This window comes from Nomascus leucogenys, chromosome 6 (genome assembly GCF_006542625.1).
Source record: "Nomascus leucogenys isolate Asia chromosome 6, Asia_NLE_v1, whole genome shotgun sequence".
Taxonomy (NCBI): Eukaryota; Metazoa; Chordata; class Mammalia; order Primates; family Hylobatidae; genus Nomascus; species Nomascus leucogenys.
This window is the reverse complement of record NC_044386.1, coordinates 50,154,590-50,174,968: the sequence shown is the minus strand read 5'-3', so window position 1 is coordinate 50,174,968 and position 20,379 is coordinate 50,154,590. Positions and strand designations below refer to the sequence as shown.

At 40.8% G+C, this 20,379-nt stretch overlaps 1 protein-coding gene across 7 annotated transcripts in view; it reads right to left on the bottom strand.

The window, feature by feature from the left end:
* The window catches only part of LOC100589061 (aromatase), a 128,215-nt gene that overhangs the window by 9,647 nt on the left and 98,189 nt on the right, over window positions 1-20,379 (bottom strand). For all 7 annotated transcript variants that reach the window (XM_003266925.4, XM_030814093.1, XM_030814094.1 and 4 more), the window contains 4 exons: window positions 19,395-19,545; window positions 10,314-10,468; window positions 4,916-5,092; window positions 1,118-1,232 (listed from right to left, as the gene is read on the bottom strand). In XM_003266925.4, coding sequence (XP_003266973.1) covers window positions 1,118-1,232; window positions 4,916-5,092; window positions 10,314-10,468; window positions 19,395-19,545 — 598 coding nt within the window. The remainder of the gene's footprint in view (window positions 1-1,117; window positions 1,233-4,915; window positions 5,093-10,313; window positions 10,469-19,394; window positions 19,546-20,379) is intronic.

Below are 20,379 nucleotides of genomic sequence, written 5' to 3'. Positions count from 1 at the left end.
AGTCACAATAAGCTCTGGTGGAAATGAAATGTATAAAGAACCAAGTGTCTAAAACATTCTAAAACATTCACCTAGTACTTTTCAACCATGAGAGAATAAACAAAACAACATCAAGTTGGCTTCTTCTCTAGAAACTAATATTATTGAATTTCAAAATCCACAAGTAGAATAAAGTCAGGTCTTCAGACAAGCTTGGAGACATTTAGAGATGGAGAACTTGAGATGGTTACGAACATCTGAGGAAGATATGAACACAGGAAAGGGAGAAACTAACATATTTAGTACCCTCTATGTGCCATGCTGTATGCTAATGGCCTTACTTACATGATCTCATTAACCTATGCCTCTACTCTAGAAGATAGGTTATATCTTATTTTAAATAACTTCCCAAGGCCATTAGAAACAGGACACAAAACAGGAGTTCCTGCTTCTAGATTCCACAGGCTTTCCACTGGTGGTTAGAGGTAGCAGTGTTTAGTGACTGGCTACCTGTACTCTACAAACCCATTGATTAGCCTGTAGGCCACTGGGTATTTGTCCAGTTTTCTGCTGGATGATTCTAAGACCAAAACAAAGCCATTTAATGACAATTTCAGGACCCCCAAAACACAAGATACATAATTTCAAAAACCCACAAACATTTTATTGAAGTTAATTGTACTCATTAAGAAAAAATTCTATTGAGACTATTGTCAGTTCTTACAAGTTGAATTATGTTAAATTCATTCAAAAACAACACAACTATAAATTGATTCTATGGTTCCAGTTTTGTAGTTGTGCAAAGATAATTTTGACAGATATTACTGACAGGATCAGTCAACCCTTCTCTTCAACTCAAAATACACTAGTGTCCTAGTTCCCAAATTGAAGCTCCCAGACCACACACTCAGCCCCCTCGCCGAGAAGCTGCCCAGCCAGAGGCTTCATTTACTCTCTGGTCTGGCCAAATGCAGCCAAATTGCTGTAAAAAGTGTTTATCAGCAACTTAATCAACAGCTCCCTCGTGGGCTCTAGAGAGCAGAAAAGTTACCTGAGAGGCCAACAAAAACAGCAAAGACACAAGGGAAAAAACCCAATCCAATTGTACTCATAAATCTTCCAAAGTTGTATTACTTACACAGACTTCTCATACTTTTTGTATAGCCAAGAAATCTTAAAGAAGATGTCCGGTTTGATGAGGAGAGCTTGCCATGCATCAAAATAACCTTGGATTTTAACCACGATAGCACTTTCTGTAGGAAAAAAACACACACATACACACAAGAAAGAGCAGTTGAGCAAAATGTGAGCCTAAGAAGGTTGCTCTGTGCAGAAAACATTCCCTACAGATTCTCCTAACAGTCTGGGGTTCTAAGCTAAGCAAGATTTCATCTTCAGTAGGAGTTTTAGCCACGTGAATACCACTAGACAAATCAAGCACTGATTTGTTCTCCTTGCCATCCATATTGGCCTACTTAACCAGTGAGTTGCCAGTTTTCAAGTTTGCGTTTTCAAGTTTTCAGCCTAGAATTTCACATATTCTCTTTGGGCTGAGCTTCCAACTCACTCCTGTTTCTCTGGACAAATGGAACTAGTAATTATGGCTGTTATGGCCTTCACTCTGGTACCTGGGAGTGTGAAAAGCAGAGCCTGTTAGGTGGCTAACAACCACATTTTAACTTCATTTGGTGTTGGGTAAGCAGAGCCATGAAGTAGACAGTTTATCTGGATTATACACTTAATAGCTTCTAATCATGTTCTCATGGTGCTTTATTCATTTTCCCCCCATAACACTCATCAAGTAGCTTTCATAGTTATTTATATTCAGTCCAGAGTGTAGAATTCATCTTGTGTTCTTTAATGCCTTGCCCTAAGCCTCACATACAATCGGCTCTTAATAAATGCTCTTTAATTAAATTGAATACTAGAGGAAATAAACCCTTACTTTTTCAAATTATACCAGATAATATACAAAAGGGAAGAGAACAGACATTTATTTCCAACTGCTAAATACCAGTCACCATGCTAGGCGCTTTGTGAAAGAGATTTTTAATTTCATCTTCATATTCTTGCCATGGGCGTTGCGGTGTCATCCTTTTGCAGTTGAAGAAATTGCAATTCATAGAAATTCAGAAGCTTGCCCAAAACCATACAGCCAGTGTGGCTGACAGGCAGGCCCTGAGGCTGGAGCTGCTTCTGTCTGACCTCAGGACCATGTCCTTTTCTCTTTCTTGCACTGGGTCCCTTAGGCAAATTGAGAGTTTAACAAGGACTCCTGTGAAAAGGGATTATGTAACTCTGTGGGTTGCACAAATTTGCCAGCATCACAGTCTGCATCCAAAAATGAATGGAGAGATTTACAATTCCTTTTATATGATCCTTCCTGATGAGGCAAGGCTAGAGGGGGACCTGGAAGCCTAGGCTTTTAAAATACATGCCTGTTTCACTTTAGAAGTGATGTCTGTAGAACAGCACCCTGGGAGTGGCATCCCTGCCTGAAAAGAGATCAGGTAAGAAAGTGTGACTAAAATTTCTTCAAGTTATTGCAGGCTCCCATCCAAATGGCCATCAGATGAAGTGTCTCCAGCTCTTGTACGGAGCAGTTGGAGTAGGGGAGATGCAGCAATATGGAGGGCTTATAGCTTGTCTATGTGCCCAAGTGTGGTATACCAGGTAGCATGTGTTCCAGTTCAGCTGGTTGGGGCAAGTGTTAAAAGTACGCATTGTTCCTCCACCTGGAGTGTTCTTCCCTCATATCTGCCCGTGGCTTGTGGCCTCACTAAATTCGAGCTATGGTCAAATGTCTTCTCTGCAGAGGCCTTTTCTAACCACCCTCTCCATGACATCTGTGCCCACACCCACTGTTGCCCTCCTTCACTTCCTGTCCTCTTGCCCTGCTTCATTTTTCCTTCAAGGCACTTATTATTGCCTAATATTTTATTAGATATTTATTTCTTTTCCTGTCCATATCACTCACTGGAATATAAGCCCCTTGAAGGCAAGAATTTTATCTGTCTTGCTCACTGTTATGTCCCCAGAACCTAGAACAGTGCCTGGCATAAAATAGGCAATCAATAAATGTTTGATGAATGAATGTATGCATCAATGAACACTGGTGTAAGTTAATTCAGGAAAAGTCACATCGAGTTGTACATACTTAATGCCAACAGTAGAATGGAATTAATCCAAATGATTAATTTTCTATTGATACATAATAGATATACATATTTAGGGGTACCTGTAATATTTTGATAGACTTGTATAATGTGTAATAACCAAATCAGGGTAATGAGGATATTCATCACCTTAAACATTTATCTTTTCTTTATGCTGAGTACATTCAAATTTTCTCTACTAGCTACTTGGTTGTACATAGATTATTATTTATTTTCTTCACTACACTGATTTATCGAACACTAGGTCTTGTTTCTTCTATCTACCTGTATTTTTCTACCCATTAATCAACTTCTCTTCATCTCTTCTGTCCCCACTACCCTTCCCATCCTCTGGTAACCACCAAACTACTCAAATGATTAATGTTTGTTTTTTGGTGGTGGTAGAGTTGCATGCACATGTTTTTTTTTTTTAATCAGTAGAGTGATTTGGGGGGATTTATAGGTTTTTAGGGTATACTCACTACTAGGGTTACAAAATGTATGAAGTCACAATACAAGTTATGGATTTAAAGAATCTTGTTTAATAATAAATTCTGTTCCTCTTGAGGCAATATAAGGCCAATGCTTATGGATAAGAAGTAAAAACAAAACAAATTCTATTATTCAAGGGCATAATAAGCATTATGTCAACTGTATAAATATTTAGTGGTAAATAATGTTCTAAAAGACATCTGAATGGGCTCGTGAATTTTTCTTTGTGTACATGTATTAGTACCTTATGCACAGACTGCTAAAATGGAGACTAAAACATTCTTTAAGAGTAATGCATAATATAAATGACTTTAAGAAGAAAACAAAAAAGTTGTATCAGAAAGAATGCCAATTCTTTAATTCCTATACTTTCTAGGTTAGTGTGTGGATAAAGGTCACAGTGGCAATAAAAAAATGTAACCCATAGAAAACAGTGTAAAACAGTTAGGTACAAGTCCAGTGAATTCCATTCCTGTCAGGTGTTTGATCATTAGGTTAAAAAGTTATCAAAGAATTCAAGGACTTTTGCACAATGGCACAACTTTTCAAGAACTAGCTGAAATATTGGCAGTTGTACTCAAGTTGCAAATTGGTTTAATCCTGCCAAAATAAAATCAAGTTCTATGAGTTTGGCGTGAGCATGCACATGTTTTAATATTCATTTCTGTATCATAGTGAGGAAAGTAGCCTTATGAGTGAGACATCTTGTTAAGGTTATAAATAATAAATGGCAAACATGTATATACAGCAATTTTTAATACTGTTTGGCACACATTAGATACTACATTAATGGCAGCTAATATCGTCATTTCCATCAGCATCAGTATCACCAGCAATATTGACATTTTTATCATATAGGCACAATGTTTTCATATTTAGTAGCTTTGAGGGAGGAGTGTGTGTATATATGTATATATGTATGTATATATCATGCCCAAAAGAACAATTGGAAATGGTTAAATATACGAAGTTGATTGGTGGTAGGATATGTTAATAACCAAATGAACTAATCACATTTGTTAAGTTTCAACTGTGGGTAGAATTCTATTTCCTAGAGTAATGAGGAAAGATACAAAAGGCTAGTAGATGCCGGCCCCTACTTTATGGAAATTTATATTTTATAAGTGAACAAAGCAGAAACACTAGAGAAAAAAACGAGGAGTACTTAGAAATGTTTAAACAAGAGCAATGTAGAAAACGGCATGTGATTCCTTTGGTCTGCTATCCCTCCTAGCTCCTTGTTCAATAAAGGACAGATGGTCAAGATGAGAGAGTGAAAATTTCAGTACCGTCCAAAGGGATCCTCAAGAAGAGCCTGTTAGCGGTGTCCAGCATGACACGACGCAGAAGGGTCAACACGTCCACGTAGCCTGATTCATTGGTCACCTCCTCCAACCTGTCCAGATGTGTTTTGAGGGATTCAGCACAGACTGTGACCATGCGAACAAGGCCGGGGCCCGACAGAGCTGCAGGGTACACATCAGAGAATCAGCCGTCACGAACTCCAGGGCACACACACAATCAGGCCATTTTGGCTTTTTATGTTGGAGCTTAATTGTCCACAATTTTTAATTTAATAATTGGGTGGAAGTTTTCATAATCTTCTCTTATGCTTTTCTGTGGTCTCCTAATTTTCCATAAGCATGTACTATCCTATGGTTAAGAATGAATGAATGGAAGGAGATAGGGACAAATATTATTTTAAACAAACAATTAAAAATAAACCTTTTTTTCATGCTCTAGCCAGCCATTTATGAGATTGCAAATGAAACATTTAGTACTTGCGGTGATAAATCACAAATCAGTGATTTTTTCATATTTATTGTATACATTTCCCTCCAAAGATGATTTGGATTTGCCTGGGTCATATTTATTTTGCATTTCAACAGGTGGCAGGATATTACTGGAAAACTGGTCAAATTGGATCCTAACTATTTGATCTAAGGTGCTTCCTATTTAAGTGTAAAAAGCTAGTTGTAAAAATCCCCCAAAGTGCCCTTCTCTTAAATTTGGTTTCTCTTCAGACTACTTCCAGGTTTATTTTACTCAACCAATGGCATGACAGCTAAGCAATTCCTTGCTTGCTCACCAGTCTTCCCTCACTGAACTGAGAGCTCTTTAAGGACAGTGACAGCCGCTCATTAGCATTGCACTTCAAGCTGATGGTCCATGGGGGCCTTCATACATATTTTTTCAATAGAGGAATGAATGAATCAATGAAAATAGAGTAAACTGGCTCTGATCTCACTCTTGCCCTGTTCCTGACTATCTGAGCAGTGGCTGGTGGGTCCTGATGGTAGGTGGCCTGCACAGGAGGGTTTAACCCTTAAAGTGCCCCTTTCTCTCTTTGTGTTACATTTCTTTAAGCTTCTTTTAGGAGTAATCTCTTTTTAAGTCTTTTATTATTCAGGTTTGCTGTTAACATCAGAGTCTTTGAAATGAGATGAAAAATATTGGGAAACTTTGTAGACGTAACTCCAGAAGAAGACTATCCTCTCTCTCTTGCTCTCTCTCTTACACACACACACACACACACACACACACACACACACACACACACACGGTTAAGCTGCGGAATCCCCCTGCCTAAAGGTATACTTTGCAAATAAGAAAGGAGGCCTGAGGACTGGTCCTAGACTTTTGAGATTTCCATACATCTTGGAAGGAAGGTTGAGGAAGGAGCAGGCTTTCTGACCATAGGAAGGACTTGGCAGATGTGAAAGGCCAGGATGTTGTTCTCTGGGTGACTGCCACTTCAGCAAGCAGGACAAATGACTAAACCCTTTTTGTGAAAGGGTTGGCTTAGAATGTCACTTGTGGTTTTCTCCCAGGCCGATGCATGATTTGTCTCTGTGTTTAAAGAGCTTGAAGCCACATGCCAAACTTATGGGCAAAAATGTGATAACATTGCTTATAGGCAGTGGTATGATGTAGATATGATTTAATTTTTAAAATGTGCTAAAAAGTATTGAATCTATCTAGTCAAAAGAAAATTGGGCAAGCAATCAGCAAATACCACCCATATGGACACAATTCTTGGAAATTTTGGGAAACACATGCTATTTCTTCACCCCTCGCCCCCACCCTTCCCTACCTCCCAAGATGGGTCATTGCCTAAGTTGCACTTAACTATTTCTCTACAGACTCACCCAGTAAGTCAATACTTTCATTAATGTTACTGATTTAGATACTAAAACTTGTGCCAAACTTTCTACTGTATCAGGAAAACCAACAGGGCGTCTAACTCTAAAAGGAGATTCATTGAAAAATGCTTAGGAACCGCATTGATTATAGAAATGTCAGACACCACAGTGAACTTTCCAATAAGCAATTATCCACCTATTTCTTGAGATTATGAATTTGGGTCCAGTTATGTAGCACTTTCTATAGAAACCTTGATCTTCCTTATAGAAGGCTATCTAAAAAAAAAATCACAAAGATGTTTTGCTTAATTTCCAAGTACTATAGGGTCTACTACTGTAGGGTCTACCCTTTTGATATCTCTTGAGAACAGCCTCCCCTCCACCCTTCCTGCATCACTGCAGTAGCTCCTAAATGTTCTCACTGCTCACAGTCCTGCTTCCTTCCAATTAGTCATTCTCTCTGCTACCAGAGGGATTTTTATAAAATACAAATATGTTCATGTTATTCTGCTTAAAATCTTTAGTGATTCTCCATAGTTTTTGAGATAAGCTCAATTCCTTTCCTTAACTGAGAGGTCTTTGGTGATCTGGCCCTGCCCTCCCCTTGGTCACGTCCCTGAATGTATCTGCACCAGGCACAAGGACTTACCGACAGGGCCCTGGATGCCTCATGTCTATCTATTCATCTGTGCCTTTGGTTATCCTGTTTTTTACTCCTAGAATGTTTGTCTTTTGTTTTCTTTATTAGCTTCTACCTTCATTTAAAACTCATTATAAGCATCCATTCCTATGAAAAGTCTCCCCTGCCCCTCAGTGTGCTTTAGGTGGCCTGTTCATCTGTACTTGGCATCACTCTGTGCAAACTGCCAGCATTACCATCACCTAGGGTAGTATTTGGTGATGTGCTGGGCTGCCCCTTCCTAATTCAAACCTCCCTCCCCCATTATAAGTTCCTGAAAGGCAGGAACCACATCTTGTTTGTCATTGTATCTTGGTACCTAGTTCAATGATGAGAACGGCGGGGTGTTAAACCAATGGATGAACTTAGAGATTCTTTTAATTAGCTCTTGCATGTCAGGGTAGAGGATATTGGTATGTGAAAGTTAACTACTACTAAATACTAGTTCACATATTCCTAATACACCTGAGCCAAATGAAAAAGTCGAATGTACATTTCTATGGGATCTTATAGCATTATTTCATTTGTTCTTCACAATAGCCCTAGAGTGTAAGTTTTATAACATATTTCACCTTTTGTGGATACTGGAACTGAAGCTCAGAAAGGTGAAGTGACTTGCCTAAGGTCAGATAGGTAGCAAGTGGCAGTGCTGGGACTCAAACCCACAACCTGTAATACTAAGTCCTATACTTTTTCCATTAATTCATTCCATAGTTTTATAAGGTATAAGGAGATTTATCTCCCCCAACATGAGTGATAGGCAGAATAATAGCACCCTAAATTCATCTGGGTCATAATCCCCAGAACCTACTAACATGTTACTTTACATGAAAAGGGGGACTTAGCAGATATGACTAAGGTTAAGGACCTTGAGATGGGGTGGGCCAAACCTAATCATGAGTTCTTAAAGGCAAAGATTATAGGCTCATGCCTGTGATCCCAGCACTTTGGGAGGCTGAGGTGGGCAAATCATGAAGTCAGGAGATCGAGACCATCCTGGCTAACACAGTGAAACCCCGTCTCTACTAAAAATACAAAAAATTAGCCGGGCGTGGTGGTGGGCGCCTATAGTCCCAGCTACTCAGGAGGCTGAGACAGAAGAATGGTGTGAACCCGGGAGGTGGAGCTTGCAGTGAGCCAAGATGGGTCCACTGCACTCTAGCCTGGGTGACAGAGCAAGACAATGTCTCAGAAAAAAAAAGAAAAAAAAAGCAAAGAAACTTTCCAAGCCGAGGTCAAAGCTAGAGAGAGATGGGATGACAGAAGGTGGGTCAGAGAGATGTAATGTGCAAAGGACTCAACCCACTGTTGATGGCTTTGAAGCTGGAAGAAAGGGCCACAAGCCAAGGACTGTGGCTGGCCTCTAGAGCTGGAAAAGACAAAGAAAGAGAGTCTCTCCTAGAGCCCCCAGAAAGGCACATAGCCTTGCCTATGCCTTGATTTTCAGCTCATTGAGGTCCACGTCAGACTTCTGACCTACAGAACTGTGAGATAAATGTGTTCTTTTAAGCCACTTAGTTTGTAGCAATTTGTTACAGCAGCAATAGGAAACTGATACACTGGGGTCTACAGCAAGAGTTGTGCTGAGTCCTGGTGAGGGAGGGCAGCTCTGAAGGCTGGGCTCAACACCCAGTGGGCACAGATACTGGCATAGCTCCCCCCATCTTAGCAGGCACACGGAAGGCAGCTACCTAGGTTCACAGCACGGGCTGCTGGAGGGAAGGCTGTGAATAGACAGGGCCAGACCTAAAATCATCTGGCCCCAGATTCCACCACTGACAAGGTTTCCAGGGTATGATTATCTTTCTTGATGCTTGATAGTAATGTCAAGGGTTAGTCGTGTGTATTCCCCGACAGTTTCATTTCCAGCATTATGAGGTTAAGGGGGAAAATCACTGGATAAGGAGGCTTGCAACTGGGTCTCAGCTCATTCATTACTCCCTATTTTGCCTGGGTGGAAATCATAACTTCTTTGGAACTTTATTTCCTCAACTGTTAAAATCAGAGGCTAGATGACAGATATGGTCCCTCTCAGTTCTAAAATTACCTAATTTCATTCACAAATTGCTTCCTGCTAAATCATCTGGGCTGTCAGTCAAGCACTCAGCAAACACATTGTTTGGCCATGTTTAAATCAAACATATGGGTGACACACTAAATTCTTAACTGAAATGACTCTAAATATATAGCTTCATCTCTTCTTTTGCCTATAAAATTGCTTTGCACATCAATAAGAAGAAAATAATTTGTGGTGATTAAGAAATATAGGCTTCAGGGCTATATTCCGGGCTCTCATTTACTAATGTTTGGACCTTGGGCAAGTTACTTAACCTCATTTTCTGTGAATTGTAGGTGATAACATTTACCACATGGGGCTGCCATTCGGGTGTTTAGAACAATGGCTACTACAGAGTAAAGGTATAATGAATGTTAGCTCTTCCTCCTTTATTGCAGTAGAATTCAAAATATGGTTTCAGACTGGGCATGATAGCTCATGCCTGTAATCTCAGCACTTTGGGAGGCCGAGGCGGATCAATCATTTGACTCCATGAGTTTGAGCCCAGCCTGGTCTCAAATGTGGTGAAACCCCCATCGCTACAAAAAATACAAAAATTAGCCAGGCATGGTGGTGCACACCTGTAGTCCCAGCTACTCGCGAGGCTGAGGTGGGAGAATCACCTCAGTCTGGGAGGCGGAGGTTACATTGAGCCAAATTCGTGCCACTTCACTCCCGCCTGGGTGATAGAGTCAGACCCTGTCTCAATAAATAAATAAATAAATAAGTAAAAAAAATTTTAAAAATATGATTTCAAAAAAGGCACACTCATAGACAAAAAAGAAGATTGTAACTAAGTACTTGCTTACCTTTCATAAAGAAGGGTCGAGTTGTTTTCCAGAGATCCGGATTGTTGTTAAATATGATGCCTTTCTCATGCATACCGATGCACTGCAGCCCAAGTTTGCTGCCGAATCGAGAGCTGTAATGATTGTGCTTCATTATGTGGAACATACTTGAGGACCTGAAAAGAAAGGAAACCTTGGTGTCAATTTTTAAGGGTCAGGAGAACTCCTGGTGGTACATTTTGACTAGGAGGTAGCTCTGTTAGCAAATGCATGTTGCTCCAAATGCAATGTGCATGATTTCTAGTATTCAGGTTGAGTAAGCACTTCTGTTAGCATGAGGACATCCTTCTCCAGTTGAATCATTTCTACCTACGGACTCCCTGTTTCAACATCACCAAAGATAGAAAACACACACACATACCCACATACCATTCCTTATTTCTCTTTCTTCTCTAACCTCACCAAAATAGTACCCACTACTGGAGTCAGAGCTGCAAGGCTGTTAAGAAGCTGAACCCTCCATACCACCAGAGCCAGAAGAACCTCCAGCCTCCCAGGTATCATCCAGCCTCACTCCACAAAGTGCCATCCACTACAAGAGTGAGCCACAGAATCGGAAGTTTGTGGAATTACTAAAGTCTTGTTTTCCTATTTTGGAACCAGCAGTTTTGCCTAGTACCACCCAACTCCAGTCTGTAATCAGGCCTGCTGCCTCCAGTGGAGTATCAGTCAGGGCTTGAAAAACATCTCCTTGGGCACTTCTTCTAGCCCTGAGCTTGGCCAGCCCCTGGCTGGGCTGGCATGCAAAGTTCACTGTGGTAGTAAAGGAAGCTATTTTGGGGCTCTGCATTCCATCATGACTCATCAAAGTCTCCAGGGTCACAGAGTTCTCCCACGACACAGGATGTGATGAGTCATGAGATAGGGCAATTTGCATGATGCTCAATTATGCAAATTCAAGATGCATTAGATGTCATTGGTATTATCTTGATTTTAGATGTTGTTACTTTCTTGGTGAACTTAATATTTGTACAAAATTTCATGTATTAATTGCAACTTTGGTCCTCTCTCTCCTCTGGTCTCCCAAAATTTTGTTTCACAACTGCAAATTCTCCTACTATGGAAGTTTTCAGAACACATAACCCTCAAAGATTGGAAGTGGTTACTATAATATGTGCAACTGGTTCTCAGATGGGTTGGAGAGACTCTTGCTCCTCCATCTCCTAGTTGACACTTGGCTCCTAAAAGGATACCTGTGCCTTAGTGAGGTTGTTCAGTTAATGCCTGTTGAAATACATTCCCAGAGGACTCTAGACCAAAAAAGTGCTGCTCTGGTTCAATGTATTAGGTTGTGGGCTAAGTATTAATCCAGCTCTCATGTCTGCGATGTGTTCCATAGTCCTATTTAAGCTTTAAAAGTAAGCCCCTGAGATAATGGTAGTGTCAAGAAATTAGAACAGGATTATTATTATATAATCATATATAATATATAAGGCGTGGTAGTGTGTGCCTGTAGTCCCAACTACTTGGGGGGCTGAGGCAGTAGGATGGCTCCAGCCCTGGAGGTTGAGGCTGCAGTGAGCCATGATCATGCCACTGCACTCCAACCTGGGTGACAGAGCAAGATCCTATCTCAAAAAAAAAAAAAAAAAAGCAGAGTTATTATATAAATAACTTATTTACTTGATATTTATTTCAGGAAAAACCACCTATTTTCAAATAAAAACACTATTAAATATTCATCAAATAATCCTAAGTTTTGGACATGTTTGCCTCTCCCTAGCAAAAATAAATAAATAAATAAATAAAAATCCAGATGCTTCTGTTTGTATTCTGGGGAATTACTTTGTCTGACGTTTCCAATTTTGTCATATATAGAAAAATTATGCTATAGGAAGGAATGAAAGTCTTACTAATTAAAATATTTGAAAAGTCTAGCTTTACTTACCTTCCCCTCCATCATCCTATAATTAAAGCAGAAATTAAGTAATTTATCTATTCTTTATTCACAAACTCATATTTAAAAATTTTAAGCACTTAAAAGGACAAACACTACTTTTCTGCTCTGACCCTGGGGCTTTTGCATACTGCATTAATCATATTGGCCTGTACATTTCATTTAAGAGCTTGCTAATCAGTTTTAAAAAGAGAGTAAGAAACTCCAAACATAAAACAAACCCAACGAAATATTTGCTAGTTATTTGTAATAAAGAGCTAACCTTTAAAATTCTTGTGTCCTTTAGGGGGCACCAACATCTCAGCTATTTTGAATCCAAAGCTCAGGCTTGTCAGGGACAAAGCTAATCAGGCAGATGTGATAAAGCAAGGGATGTGTGACTGGCCACAGATGAGCAATTTAAAACAAGGTCACTTACTAAAAGTAGGCTGGATTTATCTAACCAGAGTAAATCAGAAAAGTGAAGAGAAAGTCAGTGATGAACTAAGGATCCCAGCCCAGAGCTCCTCCTGGCAGTCAAGACAGGCCTGGCTCTGGCTTGTGGGCCAGCCTGCAATACTGCCAGAGGCAAGTGTTATACTGATTATTTGGGAGAGTGAGGATTTCTTAGCACTGAGGAGAGTCCAGCTGAGTCCCCAACCTCAGCAGGGACAGTGCACAGTGTTGGGTGTCTGGTCACTAGGGTTATTACCCCTCATTAAGCATGACTGAAGATAACAGACATCTCCAAAGATGGCAAACCTATTGTCTGTTCAAAATGAAAAGTAGTCAGGGAGTAAGCTCTTAGGTGATGAGAAGAAAGCCACCTGAGTTCTGGGATTAAACAATTCACACACTTGTGGGCAGATTCAACAGTGATGAGGAGGCAATTAATGGAATAATTGGTGCCCTTTTTTTTTTTTTTTTTTTTTTTTGAGACAGAGTCTCACTCTATCGCCCAGGCTGGAGTGCAGCGGTGCAATCTCAGCTAATTGCAAACTCCACCTCCCAGGTTCAAGCAATTCTCGTGCCACAGCCCCCTGAGTAGCTGGGATTACAGGCACCTGCCACCACACCCGGCTAATTTTTTGTGCATTTTTAGTAAAGACAGGGTTTCACCATGTTGGCCAGGCTGGTCTCAAACTCCTGACTTCAAGTAATACACCCACCTTCACCTCCCAAAGTGCTGGCATTACAGGTGTGAGCCACTGCACCCGGCTGGTGACAAACATTTAAAAACACTTGCCTCATGTAGATCTGTTCCATCAATCCTATAACCTTTTCACTGTCCTTCACTTCTCTAATATCCTCACTTACCCAGCTTAAATTCTAGGTGACTACAAGAGATAAACAACCTTTATAACAGAGGTATCTTACTGTAACCACCTAACCAAGTGATCAAATTTAACATCAGTGCTAGTGGGACAACTTGTTACTCATCTTCTGATGCGATGTGATATGAAGTTCCTAGTACTACTGAAGTGTTATTGCAAAAATGTGCAACCTTAATCTAACTGAGCCTTTAGACCCAATTTTCAGTTTATAAGAAATACAGAGAATAGATGAATATAGTAAATGGCACCCTGATGAAATAGTGAGAGAAATTCAGAATGTGGGATATCTTATAGCTGACCTGGTCTCTTCAAAAGGTCAATGTCATGGGGGAAAATTGTGATGGGGGGATGGCTCTTTCAATTTTCCTACTCATTTGATAATTTTCTTAATAGAAAGTTGGGAAAAAATTACTGTCAATCATTAAAATTAAAATACCCTTCCCTGAATCCTCAACTCCCTTGATCCTCTTCTTACTTTGTCATGGTTGTCTGGTAAGACCACATTCTAGCTAAATCCAACTCTTAGCTTATTCTGTGCTTGCACCTGGCAGTTGAAGTGGGCTGGGAAAAAAAGAAAAACCACATATGTGCACACGTGTGTGCATGTGTGTGTGTTAGCACACACGTGCCTGCTGTCAGGTCTCGGTTAAATTCAAGTGGGCCCTTAGTGTCGCTGGCAATGCTACTGCATGTCCCCAGCCCATTCACTCTGTCACTCTTCTAGATGACTATTATATTCTCCCTACTCATCCCCAGCTGAAGACTTTATTTCCACTTTTCCCAAGAAAGTGGAAGAAACTACAAGAGAATCTCCACAAGCCCCAACGACCCGGACCTGTGCCCATATATTCCACATTCCCTCCTATTACTATGGAAATTCCATGTCCCTATTCAAGGCCAACCCATCCACTTGTCCCCAGGGACCTCTTCACATCTCACCTAGCACACTCTTTCTTTCTCTTCCATCAACAATCATTTGATTTTCCTCCATAACTGACCAGTCCCCCTACAACTCACATGCTGTAATTTCTCCTATTTTAAAAATCAAAATTCCTTTGCCTGCACATCTCACTCATCTACTGTCCCATTTCCTGCCTTCTTTATGGCAAACTCCTTGGAAGACTTGTCTACACTTGCTGCCTCTGATTCTTCTCCCCCGATTCTCTTCTCTGATCAGACTTTTGCCCCCACTAGTCCATTGAAACTGCTCTTGTCAAGGTCACCTGTGACCTCCCTGTTGCTAAATGCAGTACTGAAATCTCCATGCATTCCCTTGCCCCATCAGTGGTATTTGACATGGTTCACAATTTCCTACTCCCTGATATGGATTCTTCACCTGGTTTTCAGACATTACACTTTCCTGGTTTTCTCTTCTCAGTCTAGCTGCTCCTTCTCAGTCTCTGTTGCTAGTTTCTGACCTATTTACACTAGAGGGTCTCAAGGTTCAGTCCTCTCTACTCAATCATCCCACTCAGATGTCAACTGGGCATGTCAAATCTAACATGTCTGGAATGGAACCCTAATCTCTCCCCTTCCCAGACTTGCTCCACCTATCTCAGGACACGATGTCCCCATTCAATGCAAAACTGGACAGCACTTTGACTCTTTTTTTTTCTCTCACACCCTACATCCAATCTGTCAGCAAGTCTGTTGGCTTTGCCTTCAAAATATGTCCAGAATTTTCCCTCATCTCTTATCACCTCTACTGCTACCACCTGGACCAGCCACCGTCACCTCTTGCCTAACTGGTCTCTCTGTCCCTATCCCTTGTCCTCTTGCACCTATTCTCAACAGAGCAGCCAGAATGATTCTGCTGAAACATAAATGAGTCATATGTGTCAGTCCTCTGCTCAAATTCTTCAGTGGCTTCCTTTCCTGCAGGGGGTAAAAGCCAGAATTGTTACAATGGCCTGCAAGGCCTGACGTGGTTTGGTACCCTATTGCCTCTCTCATCTCCTGTATTCTTCCACTCAGGCACTCGCCTTAGAATATTGGCACTTGCTGTTCCTTCTGTCTAGAATGCTTTTCCACCAGGTCTCTGCATGGGCTACTTGCTCATTTCCTTTAGGTCTTTATTTAAATGCTGTCTTCTCAGTGAGAGCTGCCTGAACCACCTGTTTACAATCACACCTGTGTCTCTACAACTGGTCCTCCCCCACCCTCCTTCCCTATTCTTTTTGTATGTAACACCTATCTGCCTGATAATAGTGTGACCAACTATCCTGGTTTGCTCAGGACTATGCCAGTTTCAGCACTGAAAGTCCCACATCCTGGGAATGGCCCTGGTCCCAGGCAAACTGAAACAACTAGTCACTCTACTGATACACTATATATTTTACTTGTTTATTGTTGACCTAGTGACGACATATTGCTTCATGAGGTAAAGGAATTTTGGCTGGTTTGTCCACTGCTGTATTCCCAGAGTTTAGAACAATACCTGCTGCTATACATAGTAAGTTTTCAATAAATACTTAATGGATGAAGAGCCAATAATGACTATTACAACTTAGAATCATACAATGTTTAATATATAATAAATTCTCAGTAAATGTATATTCACAGAACAAATGAAGGAAGCCCCTGTAAATGATGTGTAAATTTGCACATCAAGACAGATGTAAAAATATAACCCTAATTAGTATGTTAATTGCTAACAGATATGCAAATATAACCCAAATTAGCATGCTAATTGCCAATTTCCCTTTATGAGTGCTACATAAATTTTTTTTTTGTATTCATGACAAAAACTAATCTAGGGACATATAGCGGACATATAGTGTCATACGCAGCACCTACAGACCCTCATTAATTTAGAGTACAGCTGCCTGGGTAGCTGCCTGGGGGAACGGTGCACACATCATCTACAGCTCACCATATGGACCGCGCCTCCACGCCCCCAGTGGCACAGGCGGCATCTCAGCAGCGCATATGCCTGACTTCTCCCCTGAAGTTCTGCAGCCCCCACTACTTTGGGACGAAGTTGGTTGGAAAAGTTGGACCATAATTTCTACACAGTTGTAATGACTACAGACCTCAAACTTTTCAAAAGAAAAAAAAAATCTGGCAAACTATTCAAATAAAAATAAAAATCTTTCTGAGGTCCAGTGGGGTCTTTTCAAGAGGTACGGGGAGTGCTGGAAGGGACTTGAAGAGCAGGCAAGGAAAGGAGATGGGGACAAACATGTCCTATTCCCGCGGGGAGCTCAGCCTTTAACAACAAAATTGAGCTGCTCTGAGGCAATTAAAGAGAACACGAAGACTCCAACAAGTGAAAAGCCTGAGAGGACAGGAAAAGGAAAGAACTGGGAGAGCTGGGGGTAGTGTGGGTGGGTTGTGGCTTCGTCTCAGCGTGCACTAGCGCCTGAGTCGGTCGGGGTTGTTGGAGTCAGTTTCCTAATAATGACTAGCAGAGTGGTCAGATGCCACGCCCACTGTAACGAGCAAGCACTTCAGGAATTGTCTTTGGGAATTCACGGAGTTTTTCTGGAGATTTAAGAATCTAGCATCGAAATATCTAGTATCTCAGAATGATTTCTGTCCTGGTACTGTGGTCCTTTCTCAAGTCTATCATTCTTTACTCCAGTTCTAGTCTTATACCTCCACCACCTTAGCATAAGACAAAACCAATCCTGCATCTCTGTTTCCGGTAACCCCGGGGAGAGGCCCTCCTGCCCTAGGAGCTTCCTCCTCCACCCCCTCTCTAGATGGAATGTTCTCAAAATCCCAGGGGAGTATTAAACACCACTGATGCCTGGGTCCTACCCCCAGAGGTTCTGATCTAAAAGTAGGGGTGTGGCCTGGGCAGTGATGGGCTTTGAAAATCTCCCTGGGTGACTCTAAGGTACAGCTAGAGTGAGAGGCACGGTACTGTGCTAGATCCTGGGCAGCAGGTAGATATCCTTCTAGATAAATATCCTGGGGGTCACTTCACTTGTCTGCTGAGGGCAAGAGGTGATGGGGAAGGCAGACCCTGGGCTGGGGAGAGCTGGAAGGCAGGTGGCTGTGCGGGGAAATGAAAGAGCAGCAGCAAATGTCCCTACCCCCAAACCCAAACACCAGTGCTTCCAAGATATTTGTGAGACCATAGCCAGTTGTAAAAGTGACCCAAGTACTGATTTTTAAAATGAAAACACATCAAGAATGTATCATAGTCACTTAAATTTGGCTGACTAGAGCCTAATAGGCCAGTAGAATAAAAATAAAAAAGTAATTCTGATCTAGTTCTTAGAGCAGTGGTTCTCAAACTCAAGTGTGCAGCAGAATTACCTGCAGACTTTGTTAAAAACACGGATTGCAGGTCCTACCCCAGACTGTCTCATTTAGTAGATCAGGGTGGGGCCCAAGAACGTGCATTGCTAACAAGTTCCCAGGCTTGTTGATGCTGCTGGTTGAAGGACCACACTTTGAAAACTACTGCATTAGAGTACTTCACAATGAACCCAGTGAAATGATGTTTCCACCTGAAGCCATTTCTGTTTAGTTGTGTGAGGTCTGCCTCAGCTACTCTTAAAAGTGCTATACAACACAAAACTGAATGGAACAAACAAACAAAAATCCCAGGCCAGAAAAATTCTTTTTGGATAGTTTGAAATATTTGGAAGTATTAAAATAACACCGATTTCTCCCCTGCTGCCTTCTTTCAATATCTGCTTCAAATATTTGGGCTTTGAGGATACCGTGGTATTTTATGAGATGATGTATGTAATCTTGACCTGAAAAAATTATGTAGTTTCTAGAAAAGCTTCACTTACTTTTGAGCTATAGTCTTTGTATCTGAGTGAATAATTCTAACAAATTGGTAAAACACCCTGGTCAGCTTTAGTTTGTGGGTAAAGCTCTATCAGGGATTACGAATATAAAAATGCGTTAATGAGACAATGTTTGCAGATAGCTTTGCTAAAAGTCTACTAAAGCTGGCTGAAAGTCTAGGGAAATACACTGTCTTTGAAATTCTCCATTTTCTAAGATCACTAAACAAGAAAACAAGTATTTCACCAAACTAGTTCTTTATAGTCAATTCCTATTTAGTTAACCATACAGCTAATTCAATCTGCTAGTTATCCACAAAATATAATAATGCAGAGAAGGAGGATACTATTTTTTTAAATGGGTAATATTGTTCCTGATTTATGTAAGATCACTCCACCGGGATACTGGCATAAAGTCATAAATGGGAGAGCAGCATGTGAATTACTTCTTTTTCTACTGTCTTGTTCTTTTATTTTCTTTTTTCTTTACTTTAATCGGATTCAGCCAAGGTCGGCTTACCATCTGCTCTTTTAGAGGTGCTCAGTTGCTTGGCAGGAGAATAAATTAGCAAATTGCTAATCAGATACCTCTGCCTCAGGTTTGTTTTATTTTTTAAAAGACAGGGTCTTGCTCTGTCACCCAGACTATAGTGCAGTGGTGTCTCGGGTTTTATTTTTGTTTTTCATGGGTTTTTCCTTTGTTTGTTTGGGTTGGTTCTTTTTAATGTTTATTTGTGGTTAAGACCAAAAAACTTGGGAAAGCAGAAAAGAACACCTCTCCCTAAAAGTATGTTTTGTCAAAATCAAATTATCTGGCTTCTAAGTTTCCACATTCACTGCTCACAGAGATTATAAATAATTTCCCAACTTTCCAGAGTTATTTATTTATGTACTGCTGGATTAATTCAAGCAAAACCCAATTATTCTGTTTGCAATGTTAGATTTCTGGGGATTGCTCACTTCATTTCAGTGAAAAATATAGCGTTAGAAACAAAGATGTCAAGATTCAAAATAAAGTTGTCTTAAGTGGAAAAAACTCCAGCCTCGATTTAAAAAGTATGTCTTCGATTATGAACAGACTCACTTGCTGATAATGAGTGTTTCCTCTCCAGAGATCCAGACTCGCATGAATTCTCCATATGCCCGGTTGTAGTAGTTGCAGGCACTGCCGATCCCCATCCACAGGAATCTGCCGTGGGAGATGAGGGGTCCAATTCCCATGCAGTAGCCAGGACCTAGGACAGGCGTCAGAGCATAAGCAACATCTTAGCCACACCAAAAATTGCAACTGCTTTGTGTTACTCTTGTTTGTGTTCTTTTATAGCTAAGTGTGCTTTACATGTGATGTATATCTGTGAATCACAAATAAAGTGATTTGAAACAAAACAAAACAAAAGCCTCACGCCTAACATGAGGCTCTTCATCCCTCCATGAGTAAAAAGGAGTTCGGTATCCATGCCACACTAGTTTTATTTGGTCTCAATCATTTCAGTCTGAATGAACTGGGGTGTGTGTGCTAATTTCTTCCCAGGTTAACTGGTATCAGTGAGTTTCTAATACAAGTCAATTGGTGCATTTGGTAGCAAACATGGGAATGCTGATGAGTGACAAGCCGGCAAATCTGTTTGGCGCCTAGTTTTTTCTGGAAACTTTTGGTTTGAGTGCCCCAGTTGACAGAATGGGTGGGTTAAAACTGGTCTGTAGTTTTGTAGGAAATCTTTCTTTCAGATCAACTGAAAGAAATAAGATCTACAAGGAGAATGTCCAGTCCAAGAACATTTATTTCTTTTATTCCCCTCAAAAAAGACTCCGTTTAAGAAAAGGCTCTTAAGCTAAATCTCATTAGGCAAAATAAAGCTAAGAGTTGAGGAGTCCAGCAATGGGTCTTTGAGCCTCTAGACTGGAGTTTGAGTCCCATGATCTGGTTTTAGCTGAGAGTAGTGGCTGCTTACAACCTTGCTTATGCAGAGGATGGCAGAATTGTAAAGAGCATGCATCCAGGGAACAACTGGGGAATTTGATGCCGCTTATATCAGAGAACAACCTTGGTAGCTTGATTTTACTGGTGG